Source organism: Gouania willdenowi, chromosome 3 (genome assembly GCF_900634775.1).
Source record: "Gouania willdenowi chromosome 3, fGouWil2.1, whole genome shotgun sequence".
NCBI lineage: Eukaryota > Metazoa > Chordata > Actinopteri > Blenniiformes > Gobiesocidae > Gouania > Gouania willdenowi.
In genome coordinates, this window is record NC_041046.1 from 3,933,866 (window position 1) to 3,949,196 (window position 15,331).

At 39.9% G+C, this 15,331-nt stretch overlaps 2 protein-coding genes across 2 annotated transcripts in view; both read right to left on the bottom strand.

The window, feature by feature from the left end:
- fgf4 (fibroblast growth factor 4) overlaps nt 1-254 on the bottom strand; it is a 9,652-nt gene extending 9,398 nt beyond the window's left edge. The window contains 1 exon segment of the mRNA XM_028441190.1: nt 152-254. Coding sequence (XP_028296991.1) covers nt 152-254 — 103 coding nt within the window.
- A 10,161-nt stretch (nt 255-10,415) lies between these two features.
- On the bottom strand, nt 10,416-15,019 carry fgf3 (fibroblast growth factor 3). The gene is given in 6 exon segments (XM_028476144.1): nt 10,416-10,806; nt 10,808-10,866; nt 10,869-10,977; nt 13,473-13,576; nt 14,617-14,751; nt 14,754-15,019. Coding segments are annotated over 6 exon segments (606 nt in total). The 5' UTR covers nt 14,863-15,019; the 3' UTR covers nt 10,416-10,716.
- Nucleotides 15,020-15,331: the final 312 nt, after the last annotated feature.

Genomic DNA, 15,331 nt, shown 5'->3' on the forward strand with positions numbered 1-15,331 from the left:
TTCCTTTGGCCTTGATCTGTGGGGGGGTCCATCCTGACCCTCACTCAGCACGCATGAAACGTTTTCTCACGTTTACATTTCACTGATCCTCAATGTTTCTTTGAGTGAATAAATGAATGAATGACAGTAAAAGGCCCAGAAAAAGTAAAACCTGGCGTTCCAAAGATGCTCCTCCTCATGACGATGATGATGATGATGATGATGCAAACATCAAAGGAACAGTTGGTGGTCCACGGCCCCTCCATAAAGGCCATTACTGCAAATATCTTGGTCTTTGGTCCTCACATAGTAACAGTGAGAATCATCATGTGACTTTAAACCAGATGAATCTTTGATTTAGTCATAATATCATCTGGTCTGTTGCTCAATCTCCACAAGCAACGCTTTAGTTGCTCAATGTTCAGGACACTTTGAGAGATACCGGCCTCTATAAAATATGTATTCACTCATTCATCATCTTTACCAGCTTATCTTTGCACAGTGTTAGAGATCAACCCTGGAATTGATGCTTCATCACAGGCCTGAGAAAAATATGCTACAACTTCAGAATAAACATACACCAAAAACAGGGTTTGTGCAGCTTTAAGTAAGGAAAATATCATTCAAAGGACTGCTTTCAAACTAACCACATTTATTGCCGCAGTTGAATGCAGTTACTCCCATTAACACAATAGAGGAGTCACTGCACATGTGTAACTTTGAACGAGAGTGAATAGTATAGATTAGGTGGAAACACGTCACCAATCAGACACTGATGAACCAAATAACTTCACTCATCATCATTATCTATTGTAATTCATTATTAATTTGTTTTTTATTTTATTAATGTCTAATCATACTAACGTGGTGAGTGGTGCCCGAGCGCCCTCTATTGGCCAGCTGTCAGTGGAGCGGCCATATTTCAACACATCTGAGCACTTAAGCCTCTCCTAAGCAGAGGTTGAGACGGAGCATGGAGTGAGAAGAGTGATTTCTTCACTCTCAGGTGTGATTTATATTTGTGTGACATGGAGGTACAGCATCCCTATACCCCCCCCCCCCCCCCCTCCCCACACACACACACACACACACACACACACACACACAGCACACACACACACACACAACACACACACACCACACACACACCACACACACACACACAGGCCCAAACTTGGTGCAGCAACTGAAAGAGAACGCAAATGCATGAAAGTCCAATTAATAAGGCCCTCAGACTAAAGCTTTATCCAGCTTATGTTACACAAATTATTATTATTATTATTATATATTATTATTATTATTATTATTATTATTATTATTATTATTATTAATAATAATTCAAACTGTCACAGAATTTATTCTCTTAAATTTTCCAATTTATTCTTCATTTGGCAAAATTTATTTTTCTCCATCAAATTGGGCCCTAATCTGCTTCCGTATACAATGAGTCACATTTTTAATGAAAACAATTTGTTTAACATTGTCGATCAGACATACTGTTTCCTCAATGTGCCCCTAATAGTAAAATGTGTAATTCAATGTGTAATTATTCTCTTTATAAGTTCATTATGGCTGCTCTTTATGTATATGTGTGGTGTATCTATAATATATATTATATACAGATAAAATATGTTCATCATCTAATGTTATGTTTCCTGGTTTTGTACTGAATATATAAACTTTAATCTTTAACTCTAATAATCACTGATAATAGTGGAGACAGTATCGGGATCCACCTGTAGGTGTCACTATTTACACATGAACATAGCAGTGATGGCCTCACCTGCTGTAGTACCAGACTCCTACACTCACCTCACCGACCTCCAACACTGAGGCTTGAACAAAAACAGAAGTTTTTATACTTTGACGTTATACAGCCAAACACACTGAGCTCATCATACAACATGGCAGATACAATACGTTATATAAAGGAAAAAAATAATTATTGGTAAAAAAATAAGCTGCTTTTTTTAATTTTTTTTAATTTATTTTTATTTTTTTTACTTTGAACAGACTTACATAGTTATTCTGGGTTTGCTTTTTACAACTGAATAGGAATATGAAATACAACCAAATCATAATCTGATGTGTAGGAGATTGTGTACATTTATTTTATCTATTATATACAGTATACCATTTGTGACAACCTTTAATATATACTAACAAATAGTCTGATACTGATACTAAAATTACAATTATTATTTTTTTCTTTCTGAAAGTCAATTACAATTACGTTCTTAATTACTAAAGTGCAATTACAATTAATCACAATTACTGAGCCTTTAATAAATAACCCTTCCTCTTGTGTTAGCTTTCTGTTAGCATCTCAAATGATAACGGCTCAGTTTGACCTTTGACTGTTAGAAACAACTAAAGCTCTGGTCTTGTTAAGGTGCGTTCACACCGAACGCGACTAAAGCGACTGCAGTCGCTTGAACATAGTGGTGCTTTTTGGTCGTTCCATCACGTCATTGCTCCAGTGACGTGATGACGAGGGAATAGTATGAATAAACTGTGTCTGCGGAGCCGGCAGTAGCGCTGAGAGGGCTAATCACTTCTTCTCTGGCCGTAGATTGACAGCACTTAGCATAGACAGCGCAGGTTTTACGGTTTAAAGCTGCAGTATGTAGAATCCTCTCTCCGCTCCGTTTTTTGTGAACGCTCTTAGCAACTTTTTTTCTCACTAAAGACATAGTGACAAGTGTATGGATTTTATCTTATGTTATTGGAGATTTTCCTGCTGTTTTAGATTCTTTACATGAATGTACTTGTCACTCTGTAGTTACCGTCAGCTCGTCCATGCCAGAGATCTCACAGAGCGGGCTGTGATCTAGGAAAGTCAGGACTAGAATTTTAAACTCAATACGAAAATTAACTGGAAGCCAATGAAGACCGGAAAGAATGTGGGTGATGTAGGATGTTCTGGGACCACCGGTCAAAAGTCTGGCATCAGCAATTATAACAGTGTGAATTCTCTTTAGAGTCGACTTGTTAAAACAGGAGAAAACGGAATTACAGTAATCAATGCGTGACGAAATTAACGCGTGTATGATTATTTGGAGATCTGGTTTTGACAACAATATGACAACATGCTCCTGGAATCCTGGCTCTACAGACAGAAACCGCCGGTGGAGTTGTTGCTTCATGTTGCTTGAATAGTTCAAATCTTCCACTCTGAGCGTCTAGGTTAAAGACTCCAAGCGTCGCTTGACGTTGCGTCATTTACATTGTTTTTGAATGTAATCTAGTCGCTTCAGTTGCGTTCGGTGTAAACGCACCTTTAGGGAGGAAAGCTTGGAGAGTGGATCTGAGTTGGACAGTTCTGATGAGGACACAGTCGGCCCAAAATCATGGATGACATGGATGGAGATGGAGGTGATTCTACGCAGTGCAGGTGATCTGCAAGAAGAAGAAGAAGAAGAAGAAAAACAGGTCTAGCAGCTCAACAAGCTAATGTCTGTGCTTGATGAGCACAACAACAACAACAACAACACAAGGAAGACAAATAAGGGTCCAAAGAGTGGAGAACTACTTGGAATGAAGGTTGTACATGAGAACCATATGAACCAAGATGTTAGTGGAGGTCCAGAAGGAGGAATCAGGAAGCTTCTGTGGAAAGTTACCACAACAGTTTGGAGTGAATCGAGTTTATGAAAGAATCCATCTCAGAATCTAGTAATATGTTCAAGGCTGATGAAGGTACAAAGGCTTAAATTATCTAAGAACCTGAGGAGAAGAATATTAGAACCTGGATGAGGAGAACGTGAAGAACCTGGAGGAGGAGAACAAGAGGCTGATGGAGGAGAAGGACAAAGAACTGAAAAAAAAGGATGAGGTTATCCAGTGGGTTAGATGCTCAGAGGGAAGCAGAATGAGAGAAGAGGATGACCTCTGGGCTGGGAGAAGAAAGACCAGGAGATCCACTCTTTAAAGGATCTAACCATGAGAACACCAGTTGAGTGGAGAAAATGGAGCGTGAACTGTGTGGACTCAACCTTTACCATAAGGGCAATGTGTCTCAGATGAAGCAGAATAGGAGATGTTGAAGGAGTCTCTCACACAAACATCTGGGACAGTTACAGGTTCTGGAGCTCTGTGAGAGGAACGCTGAAACAAACATCTGAGCTCCATGAGAGGACGCTGCAACAAACATCTGAGCTTTATGAGAGGAACGCTGCATACAAACTCTGGTGCTCCATGAGAGGAACGCTACACAAAACCATAAGGGCAATGTGTCTCAGATGAAAGCAGATAGGAGATGTTTGAAGGAGTCTCTCACACAAACATCTGGACATTACAGGTTCTGGTGCTCTATGAGAGGAACGTTGCACAAACATCTGGAGCTTTATGAGAGGAACACTGCTGAGGCTACACAAACCTCTGGATCTCCATGAGAGGAATGCTGCTGAGGCTACCAAACAGCTCCAGAAAAACGACGCTATCATCCAAGCCCTGAACATCTACTGTGGGGACAACCAGGGACAAATAAAGCGTCTGGAGCTGGAAATTGATTACTTGAAAGAACTCAGCAGAACCAGATCAACAAGTTCAACTTGTTAAGATTCAGCTGAGCGAGGAACGCAAGAAGTCGTCCGACCTTTGTTTAACAATACGCTGGATTGTAGCACAAACATCAAAGGTACCTGTGAGAAGAAGTGCTCTGCCCTGGAGGAGGACACAGTGGATAGAATGACCAACCTTTAGGAGGAAATGAGGAACCGATGAGTCAGCAAATAACAGCAGGAAACAAAGAACGCAAGTCACAGGCCTGACCAATGACAACTGTGAGAACCTGACACAGACTACACACTCAGTATGGAGGTCTACAGAACCAACTTCTCACTCTGACCATTGACCAGGAGAACAACGAACAACTAATGGAGCTTCTGATCAAGGAGAACAGTGAACTGTAGGAGGCTCGCCCACATGACAAAGAAGACTAAGAAACAGAAACAGAAGGAGGAGGCTCAAGCAGAGGCAGAAGAACAGAGAAGACCATGGAAAACCAGGTTTCCTGGGAACGATTCTGCAGCTGATTATGCTAGAATTGTGTTAAAGTTTAGAAAAAAAAGAGTTATAACAAAGTAGTTTTGTTGTTTAATTTGCATTTTCTCTCAGTGCCTGTTGGTTTTCTCTGGATTCTCCTCCACAAAAAACTTCATCCTTAAAGGGACAGTATTATGATGTTTCTCCTCTTATGCTGCGTCACACCGAATGCGAAAATATTGACTCATGCGAAACAGTCGCATGAGTTCAATATTTTCAACTCTTGCGAATGTGCGGATATGCGTAAAATTGGGAGCCGCGCTCACAACGGCCAACGCACTTGACGTGCGGATCGGACCTCACCGCCGCACAGGAAAGATTTCGCATCTGGGACGCTCTGTTCATGACTTTTATATAATCTGGACGTACGGACAATTTCGTGATGCAACATTATGAGTCATAAGGACACTGACAATCCTAACTCCTCCTCCCTTACATAAGAATGTGAGCTCCTCCCTCCCAAACTACCTCACAGGTAAAACAAACATGGTGAAGGCAGGGCATCGTCAGCGTGGTTTAATCCACAGTTAATATCTTTATGTTCAGTAAATAGATAACTCATTAATAGCTGCTTAAATATCCATGTGTTTCACTATAATGTGCAGTTTTTTGACTGAAAACAATAACAAAAGTGGTGGATAGCAAAAACAATCACTATGGTAATAAAGCTGTGGCGTGGAGTCTGCATCTACAGACACGCCCACTCATGCATATGTATGAAGGCCCCAAAACTCTGGAAAACAGGAGAGTTTGGGAACTAACCTCAATACTATGTTTGTTGGGTTCTTAGAACAAATGGAGATGGTGTGAAAAATAGCATAGTACAGGTTAGATATGTAGACGTGGTGTTGGTCACATGGTGTGGTTAGCGTGCAGCGTTCTTCATTTCCTGCTGCAGCTGCTGTAGCTGAAGAAGGCAGCTTTAACTGTTACAGTGAGAACAGGATCCAGTGGAGGAGGATGGAGCAGAGGAATAACTACATGTAATATCATATCTTTCATACATGGATTAAAATTTAAAAATCTGAATATGTAATTTCTTTAAGAAATAAATGAGGTTTTCACTGTTGGCTCAGACTCGTACTGTGACATGTGGGTTATTTATTTACTCTCTGTTCGTGTGACTGTTTTCTGCTAGACCTGTGCACATGCCTCTGCGTACATCTGTGGAACCAAACAGTAGTTTAGTCCACCGTGCTTGTCTTCTTTCAGTCTCCAAGACTTCTTCTCATTCTTCTTTATTTCCGGTTTATTTCCACACCAGCGTCATTTGATGTCACGTCTGCAGAAATACGTGGGAAATTCACGCCCAGAACAGCAGAGCAAGATGTATCTCACGATGTTAAAGGCAATAAGGAGAAATGTGTGTGGACTCGTTCTCTTTGGTGTTGAACGCTTCATCAACCATTAGCATTAAAAAAAAACTTCAAATGAATGTTAACTTTTTAAAATCCTGTCCTTTGCTCCTTTACATCTTCCTCTCAGTCTTTTAATTTGTATTTTAAAATGTTCCCATTGGATGCTCTTTGACGGAAGGTGAGAGCATTCCTGTAGAGTAATATTTGAAGTATTCATTGAGAATCATCCATTTACTGTGTGTGTGTGTGTGTGTGTGTGTGACACAGTTTCTGTTTCCACCTGTTCTACAGCCTCGTTTATTGACTCAAGCTTTTGGTCGGCGCTTCAAATAAACCCCAAAAAGTCTCAGGCGGCGTTGCTTCCCAGGCCCCCCCTGGGAGGAGCCATTGTCCAGGTGGGGAGGAGCCATTGTCCAGGGTGGGGGGCCGCCCCGGCCTGCAGGTATAGGATGACAACAAGGCTTTATAACAGGCGACCTATAGACAGAGAGACATGGACGCACCACACTGCTCTATTACTGATAGGTTTATTTATGGTTCTTTTTGCAGCACACACACACACACACCACACACACACACACACCACACACACACACACACACACACACACACCACACACACACACACACACACCTGGGTTAAGTGTAAAAACTAGAACCACACCCTCAGGGTTTCCACTTCAGTCGCGGCTACTTTCTTTGATCAACAATCCACATATCAATAAATATTTGGTGTATTTGTCACACGTCTACACGTCAACATTTGATAGAAAAGTGAAATGTGAAAAGGTCGTAGCATTATACACTCATGATGAGTTTTGTTAAATAATTAATTAATTGATTAAAAGTGTTACATCTTAACTTCTGAAAATCTAATACCTAATCGTGGGAATTCTTGTAGTCAACTTGTTCCAGGATCAGCTTTGTATGTTTGGTTATGTTTCATTACCTTTTCTTCTTTTGGCTAAATTAGCCCAAATAAGAGTTCAAAATGTTGAGCTACTTACCCCCAAATGTGAAGTCCTATTTCCATTTTCCAATGATTTTTGGGCCAAACATGAACTAAATGTGGACTAAATCTGGACCAAGTTGGACAGTCCAATAACAACCTAATGTCAACAACTATTTTGAGACGTAGTTGAACGGCCCAATAGCAACTCACTTTCCTCGACTAAATTTGGGCTAAAATTGGACCAAGTTGGACGATCCAGTGACAACTACATTTCATCTACTTTATTGGGGCTAAATTTGCGCCAATTTTGAGAGTCAAAAAACTTCCCAATTTCAACGACTAAATAAGGGCTAAAACTGGACTACATTGGACGGTCCAATAATAAGCTAATTTCCACGACTATTTTTGGGCTAAATCACAGACCCAGATTTAACCCAAAAAAGAATGTCTACATGATGTTGAGTGTTTGGTGGTTAGACTAAAAAAATGAAATGATTCTAAATTCATTTACTGCTTTATAAATAATGCAAACTGTCATCACGTGCAGTTTAAAGAACAGTTTCCTGTATTTAATCCAACAAACAGGTCATACGTGTACGTTTATATTACAAACAATCTGATATTCTGCCACTTGGAAGGTTGTTATTGTAAATGAGAATTAGTTAATTAAAGAAAAATTAAAAATCTGAATGTGTTACCTGTTTACTGTACATAGACATAATTGTTGGTTTTGTATTATTAGTGTGCTGAATAGATCACTTTTAGCCTCTTTTCTTATTTAAACTTCCTCACTATATTTACTTATTCTACCGTTGCTGTTTTTGGACACAAAAAAATCTTGTATTGTGAAAAATCAAACTTAGTATAAAACCTTTTCTGATTGTGATAAAGATTTTTTCTTATCAGGAGCAGATTGTAGGAGTAGCTACCTTAGAACTACTAAAGGTGTTGTTGCATTACTACGGAAGCAGATTAGGGCCATTATGATGGAGAAAATACATTTGAACAAATTAAGAATAAAGTTGAAAATTCGAGATTAAAATCAAAATATGAAATATTAAAGCCGAAATTTTCAAAATGAACACAAAATACACTATTGTGATAAAAGTGAATTGGACCCTCGTCAGCTTCGTAGATTTGACTTTATTAGCAACCTTGGACTTTTATAAACAATGTGATATTTTGAGTTTATTTTCAAATTTTTAGACTTTATTCTTGATTTGCCCAAAATAATTTTCTCCATCATAATTGGCCCTAATCTGTTCCCGTACATTACACAACATGAACAGCATTAGAACCCTACAGAACATTTCTAATGTAAACATGTTTCATCCAGAATAAGACGCCACATTAAACAGATGTTTCTCTGTGAGGTCAGTAACCTTGTTTTATGTTTAGGCAGTGGATAATGAAACCATGAAACAGCAGCACTACTGTACTGTATACTATACTGTATACTGTATTTTATACTGTATATACATGCAGAAACATACTCATCAATAACTTACAACAACAGGCACCAAATAATATTCATGTCGAACATATAAACAATCAGTGGACAGTGCATTCCTCTTTCACTCCATCTCTTTGTTCAAAGAAAGTGCTAGGCTGTGAATCTAAAATGTTCATTTGGCCTTATAGAAATACAAAACTAGATCATCTGTTAAACATCTCAGCTTTCCCACGCATTTCAAAAAAAACCCAAAACAATCAAATATCTGTGGGACTGTACGTGGAAAGCTCTCAGCCAATCAGAGCCTGCTTTGCATAAAGTAAAGTTGATGGAAAAATGCTTGGACGCGTGTCTAGAATATGTGAATAGACTGTACGTTGAGGAATAGATCTATGAGTGAAGCTTTCGACGGCTGTGCTGTAAATGTTATCCTAGCGTACTACTCATACTCAAGATTGAGTATGTGACAAATATCAGGATATATACTATATGGGGACATTTTTTAAGTATGCACGGTAAACACACTAGTCATACTCAAACGTCCCATGATGCATTGGGAGCTGAATGTAAAATGGTCCTGGGAAAAGTCTCTTTCAAAATAAAAGCATCTCTTCTTGTCTTACATTTGTTTTTGTTTTTTTTTTAACTCTTTTGTAACTAGGGCTCTTATTTTGAAGTTTAGTCAGTAACACAATGGAGGGTCAAACTCATTTTCATTCAGGGGCCAAATACGGAACAGTTACACCTCAAGTCTGCCACAGATTTTATGCAGGAAAACGAGTAATTTCAAACATTATTGTTCCAAGTTTTACACTTCTACGTATACATAAAATACTAAATATGTAAAAAACCAACAATAACAAGCAATGACAGATATCAGTCCCAACTTTAAATTCCTAGATTTTGTGACAATTTCTATGCAATTAAGGGAAATATGATGTCATAATATGTGGAAAACTGAAGGTTTTTTTTTTAATTAATTTTGACTGTTATAACCTTAAAATGACTGCAGTCATGTGATGAAAGCACCAGGAAAACTGAGCAAATATTGTTGTTTCATTTACACAATGATTATGTTTTCTGTCATTTTTACTTTCTCCTACAGGCCGAATAGGGTGCTCTAAAGGGCCGGATTTGGCCCCCGAGCCATGAGTTTGACACACGTGTTCTACTTGGTCACTTTCTCACGTGTGAATTTACATAACTTGATGTGTTTTTCTTAGTTTTTTTTTGTACTTTTCATCTATTCTGTGTGTTTTTGTTGTCTTTTTTGAGTTTTCTATAATTTTGTTTTCTGTTTTTTTGAGTACTTTTCTAATATTTTGTGTTTTTTGTTGTTGTTTTGTGTATTTTTCTGTCAATTTGTGTTATTTTGCAGTTGTTTTGTGTAGCACTTTTTTACTATTCTGTGTGTTTTTGTTGTCTTTTTGAAAGTGTTCTATAATTTTACGTGTTTTTCTTAGTTGTTTTGTGTACTTTCTGCTATTTTGTGCATTTTGTGCATTTCCTGAAAATGTGTGAATGAAATGTGTCTACGTGAGTTTTATGGATCAAATGAGCACATGTTGATATTCTACTTGGTCACTTTCTCACTTCAAATGTTTTCAGACCTTTCAAAGTAAAGGTGGAGAATCAACAGGTTTTTAACGCTGGAGGTTCCAGATGCATCTTGGAAAACTTAGTGTGTAGTACGTTAGCGGGACATTTACAACACAGCCACATGTGGAGGACTTTGTAAATCCAGGATTCCTGTGACGTCATCAAACCAAACGTTCTCCATGTTTTCTGATCAGTTCCATGTGCGTCCATCACGTCCTGGACTCTGATTGGCCAGTGTCCGCTCGTGCGCGATCCTGCGTCTCCTGCGCTCGACGCGGCGCCCGTGAGCATGGAGTGGATGGAGAGCCTGGTGCTGGCTCCTCAGCTGCTTCACACCATCTCATGGTCCTTATGTCCCAGCACACGAGGCAGAAACAGCGACGCTTTGTCGGTGCCGCGCGCTTTGAAGCCTCTGCGCGGGCCGTCCTTTGCCATTGATGGACACGAACCATTGGCGTTTGGCGCTGGCGCGGCGCTTATTGCTGTGGCGGTGAGCGGCTGCTGCTCTGTGGAGTGGTGGCGGGACGCGTACGTGTTGTAGCCCAACTCATGGATCCGCTCCACGAATTCACACTCCTTAGTGAAGGCCTCCTGTGACGAGAGGAGAACGTTACAGTGTGCGTGTACGTGGGATTTCCCCCCCTAGTGGTCAAAAGTTTTCATCACAGTTTTCCCAAATGTTTAAAAAAAATACAATTCTTAATATAATGTAAATAATATAGAAATATTTTAAGTGGCATAAAACGCAACCTTGAATGTGTGTAAATGTGAGTGAACATTGTGTCGTACGTGGGATTTATCAATCATTGGTATCTGACCAATCACAGTGCACCAATGATCAGGTGTTGATAAATGCAACAGCTGAATTATAATTCATTGTACAGGGAAACATGTTTCCTTACTGTGACACTGTGACAATAAAAACTTGATCTGATCGTCATTAACATGTATTCTGGGTTCAGAGGCCCCGCCCACTGTGGTCAAACAAACACTGACAAATAAATGAACGTTTCCTAGATAAAAATCATCATTCTCACATCATCTTCTCGCTGAGATGAAGAACAACAAAGATGTTCTTTTCTGTAGAGTGAAGGAGCTGATTTAAACACTGTGGTAGAGAATAACAGAGGCAGTGAACAGAGTTTACGTATTAGAACGATTAGTTAAATTATCAATAACTAACTTTGATGGTTTAAAAGTCCAGTATGATGGTATCTCCACATGTTCTAAGAACCTCAAAAACACAGTATTTAAGGTTTATTTTCCCAAACTCGTCTGTTTTCCAGAGTTTTAGCCTCTGAAAAGTCACTTTCTGAGCAGTTGTAAAAACAGGCTGTTTTGGGGTCTACTTATGCATATTAATGAGTAGGTGTGTCTGTAGACACTGACTTCATGGCTGACTTCATTTTTGCTATCCACACACTGCAGATTACAGTAAAACACATGAATATTTAGGAGGTTTTTGTGATTGTGAGTCTGCTTCAGAGCGTGTTTTATCACAGCAGCAGCGGATTCATTCAGCTGTTTCAAACACTCACCGGAGTGATAACTGCTGAGTCATATTCTTCTCCTCCTTGTCTCTATAAACTACAGGAATGGTGCATTTAAGGTGATAATCATTTGTTTTGCTGCGTCGCATTGTGTCACAAACATGTCAGATCATCTCAAAGGAGATACGAGGCGATATAACGACTACTAAAAATGGAACTGCTCCCTGGGTGCTACAGCATTGCTGCCCACTGCTCCTCAGGGAGGGGTTAAATGCAGAGAACACATTTTGTGTATGTAGCTTACATTTATGACAATAAAGTATAATATATATTCTATATTAAACCACAGTGTTTGTTTTAGCTGTGAGGTAGTTTGAGAGGGAGGAGCTCACATTTGTATTGGGTAGGAGGAGCCAGGATTGTCAGGAGGAGGAGTTTCCACCAGGCGACATCACCTACTGTTTTGGAGCTGAATTTCCACAAAATGTGGAATAACAAGGAGGGAGGAAACAACTTTTTCTACATTGTCCCTCTGACTGAAGCTAATGGAATGTTTATCACTGTAGCAAACCATTAAAAATTAATTTATTCATAATACTGCCTCTTTAAATTACTCACCCACAGCCTAATACCTTAAATCCCTGTTATTTGATCAAGACAATCCTTCACATTTTGGTCAAGAAAAAGTAGACGAGTCAGGCTGGCGAGCGCAAGCCCGTGCGCCCGCAGCACATCGTTCAGTAACGCCAGTAACTGACAAAATATACATTCATTCATTTATTGTTCTTAAAAAAATACTAGTATAAGTTTTCAGTGAAATGGTCCCAAAATTTTGAGACTTTAGGTTGATTCTTCTTTTCTCAACAAATGGTGAAGCGACACTGCCCCCAGCAGTTCATGTATGGTACTGCAGCAACAATGAAGCAGAAGGATTTTTATCATGAATTTACAACATTAAATGATGCGTGAACGCAAATTTTAGTTGTCAACATTATCAGTTATGTTACTCATTATTTTTTGCAGTGTTGTATATGTTACACACATTGTGGTTGGTGTCAATCTGGAGATGGGTGATATATTCAACTCTATTTATTATGCCATTTAAGGCCCACAAAAAAAGAAAAAAGTCGATTTGTCATTTAATTGCAGGTCAAATATTAAGACGGTTGGTGGTACCGAATCATTGGCTCATATCAATATATGAATGGGGCCCATTACCCTGTACGTGTCACGGGGTCCCAGGAGGCCCCATTTTTCAAATGACTACCTCTCTGTTAATGCTTGTTGAATCAGGCTGTAATTTGACATGGACGTTCTATGAGCAGATGTCTAGAACCTTTTCCAGTAATTTTTAAATTCATCAGAACATAGTCGTGTGATATATCGTATGTATTGTTTCAAAGGCAATTCAACCTAGATTACGATTTTACGTTACACAATTTCATTTGTTTTACTCGGAGAAAACGAGTGATTTGACTGAATTTTCGGAAACGTGGTACGTGCTATTAGGTGTGTTCCTCAGAAGCCCCCGTAAGAATCTCAAACTCTGCCTATGGTGTGTGTGTGTGTGTGTGTGTGTGAGATGAATGCACGCACCGATCCATAGAGCCGTCCCCTCTCATTCATGGCCAGAAATCTGCCAGAAAAAAGTCCTTTGATGGCCACGACTCCCACATCCACTGCTGTGATCTCCAGTATACCTGAGTGAGGAACCCATAAAAAACACAACGTTCAACCTTACACTTACTGGGAAAGATTTAGATTCAGACTTAAATTATATCCCACATTTTAATAATGTCATAAGTACATTGCCAAAGCGAGACCTGACTCTTTAATTAATGCTTTTATCATCAGCCGTTTACATTACTGTAACTTTATTTTTACTGCACAACCTCAAAAGTAAAAAAAAAAAAAAAAAAATTACAGCTAATCCAGAAAGTTTGCTGCAAGAATTTTATCCAGAAAGAAGAGTTGAGCCTATCACCATCTCTTAAAAACTGTACATTAGCTCTAAGTGTCTTTTAGAATGATATTAAAGTTGTTTTAACAGTTTTTAAAGTTGTAAATGTGCTTATTCATCCATATATTACAAACCTCCTCTGGTTTCATGTCCTAACAGATCCATCAGATCTTCTAAATGTCCCATGTGCAACACACACCTTCTATGAACTCAATCCTCCTCCATATCATCAGTTCCACTGATTGTTTTAATAAAGAAACTCACGACACAATCTTTTTAATTTAGCTTTTAACATGCGATAATAGTGATTTTGTAATATCTTTCTTTTTTAATTGTCTTTTTATGTGTGTTTATATTTATTTGCTCTCCAATGAATTTGTTTTATTTCCTTACACTGTACATTTTATTGATCTCAGCTGTCTGTCTGTTCTTTTAAAGCACTTTAGGCAACATGTTCTATGTATGAAAGGTTCTATAGAAGTAAATAAAGCTGAGTAGAGTTACTGATTGATCTTTATGAGGCTGTGGAAAGGAAACAAAAGACAAATATAGAATCAAACTAAAACAGAATCAAGAATAAATATGAGTTTCTTTAAAAACACAACTTTGTGTGTGTTTTGTGTGATGTGTGTCAGCTCTGTAACATCACACACATAAATATTATAATAATGTGATTTACGCACCACACACACACACACACACACACACACACACACACACACACACACACACACACACACACACACACACACACACACACACACACACACACACACTCACTCAGTGGGTTATTCTCCTCCAGAGATCCGTCCACCTTCCCGCTGGGATGGATCTGTAGGTGATATTTAGTGGCGCAGTAAAGTTTCCTGCGTCTTGGAGCTCCTCCGAGATGCTCGTACACTCCCCCCCGGCCCCAGCATCCCTGCGCCGCCGCGGGTCACAGGCCGGGCCGGGCGCGCAGCGGGGCCGCGCACTGACTGGGTCCCACACGTTGAGGAACAGCAGCACAGGTATCACCAGCAGCATGGTCACGGAGACTGGTGGCCTATGTGGCCCCCAGGGCTCCCATTAACGTGGTGGGGGCCTCGGATGCTGAGAGCTCCAGCTCCGCGTTCCCGTGCGTCCTGTGCGTCCTGTGCGTCCTGCCGTTGGAAACCCCTCTGTGAGCCTCCTCAGTGCGCGCTCTGGCCCAGCGCGCACAGAAAAGCAGCTCGAGGCGACAATGGGCTCAACTCAAACCCAGTGATACAAAGGAGAGGTGGGGGGTGGGGGGGGGGGGGGGGGGGGGGAGGTATCAGCCCCGTGTGAAGTCAGAGGCAGAGCAGAGGGTAACATTAGCTCCTCTGAACCCTGACATGTCCGAAAAGAGCAATTAAACATCCTTAATGACAGAGAACAGCTCTTATGGATGTTGGCAGCACTTCATGCACATCCTACACCTACACCCCACCTCTTTATTTCTGCTCTTTCAACAGTTTCAAATATTTTAGACTCA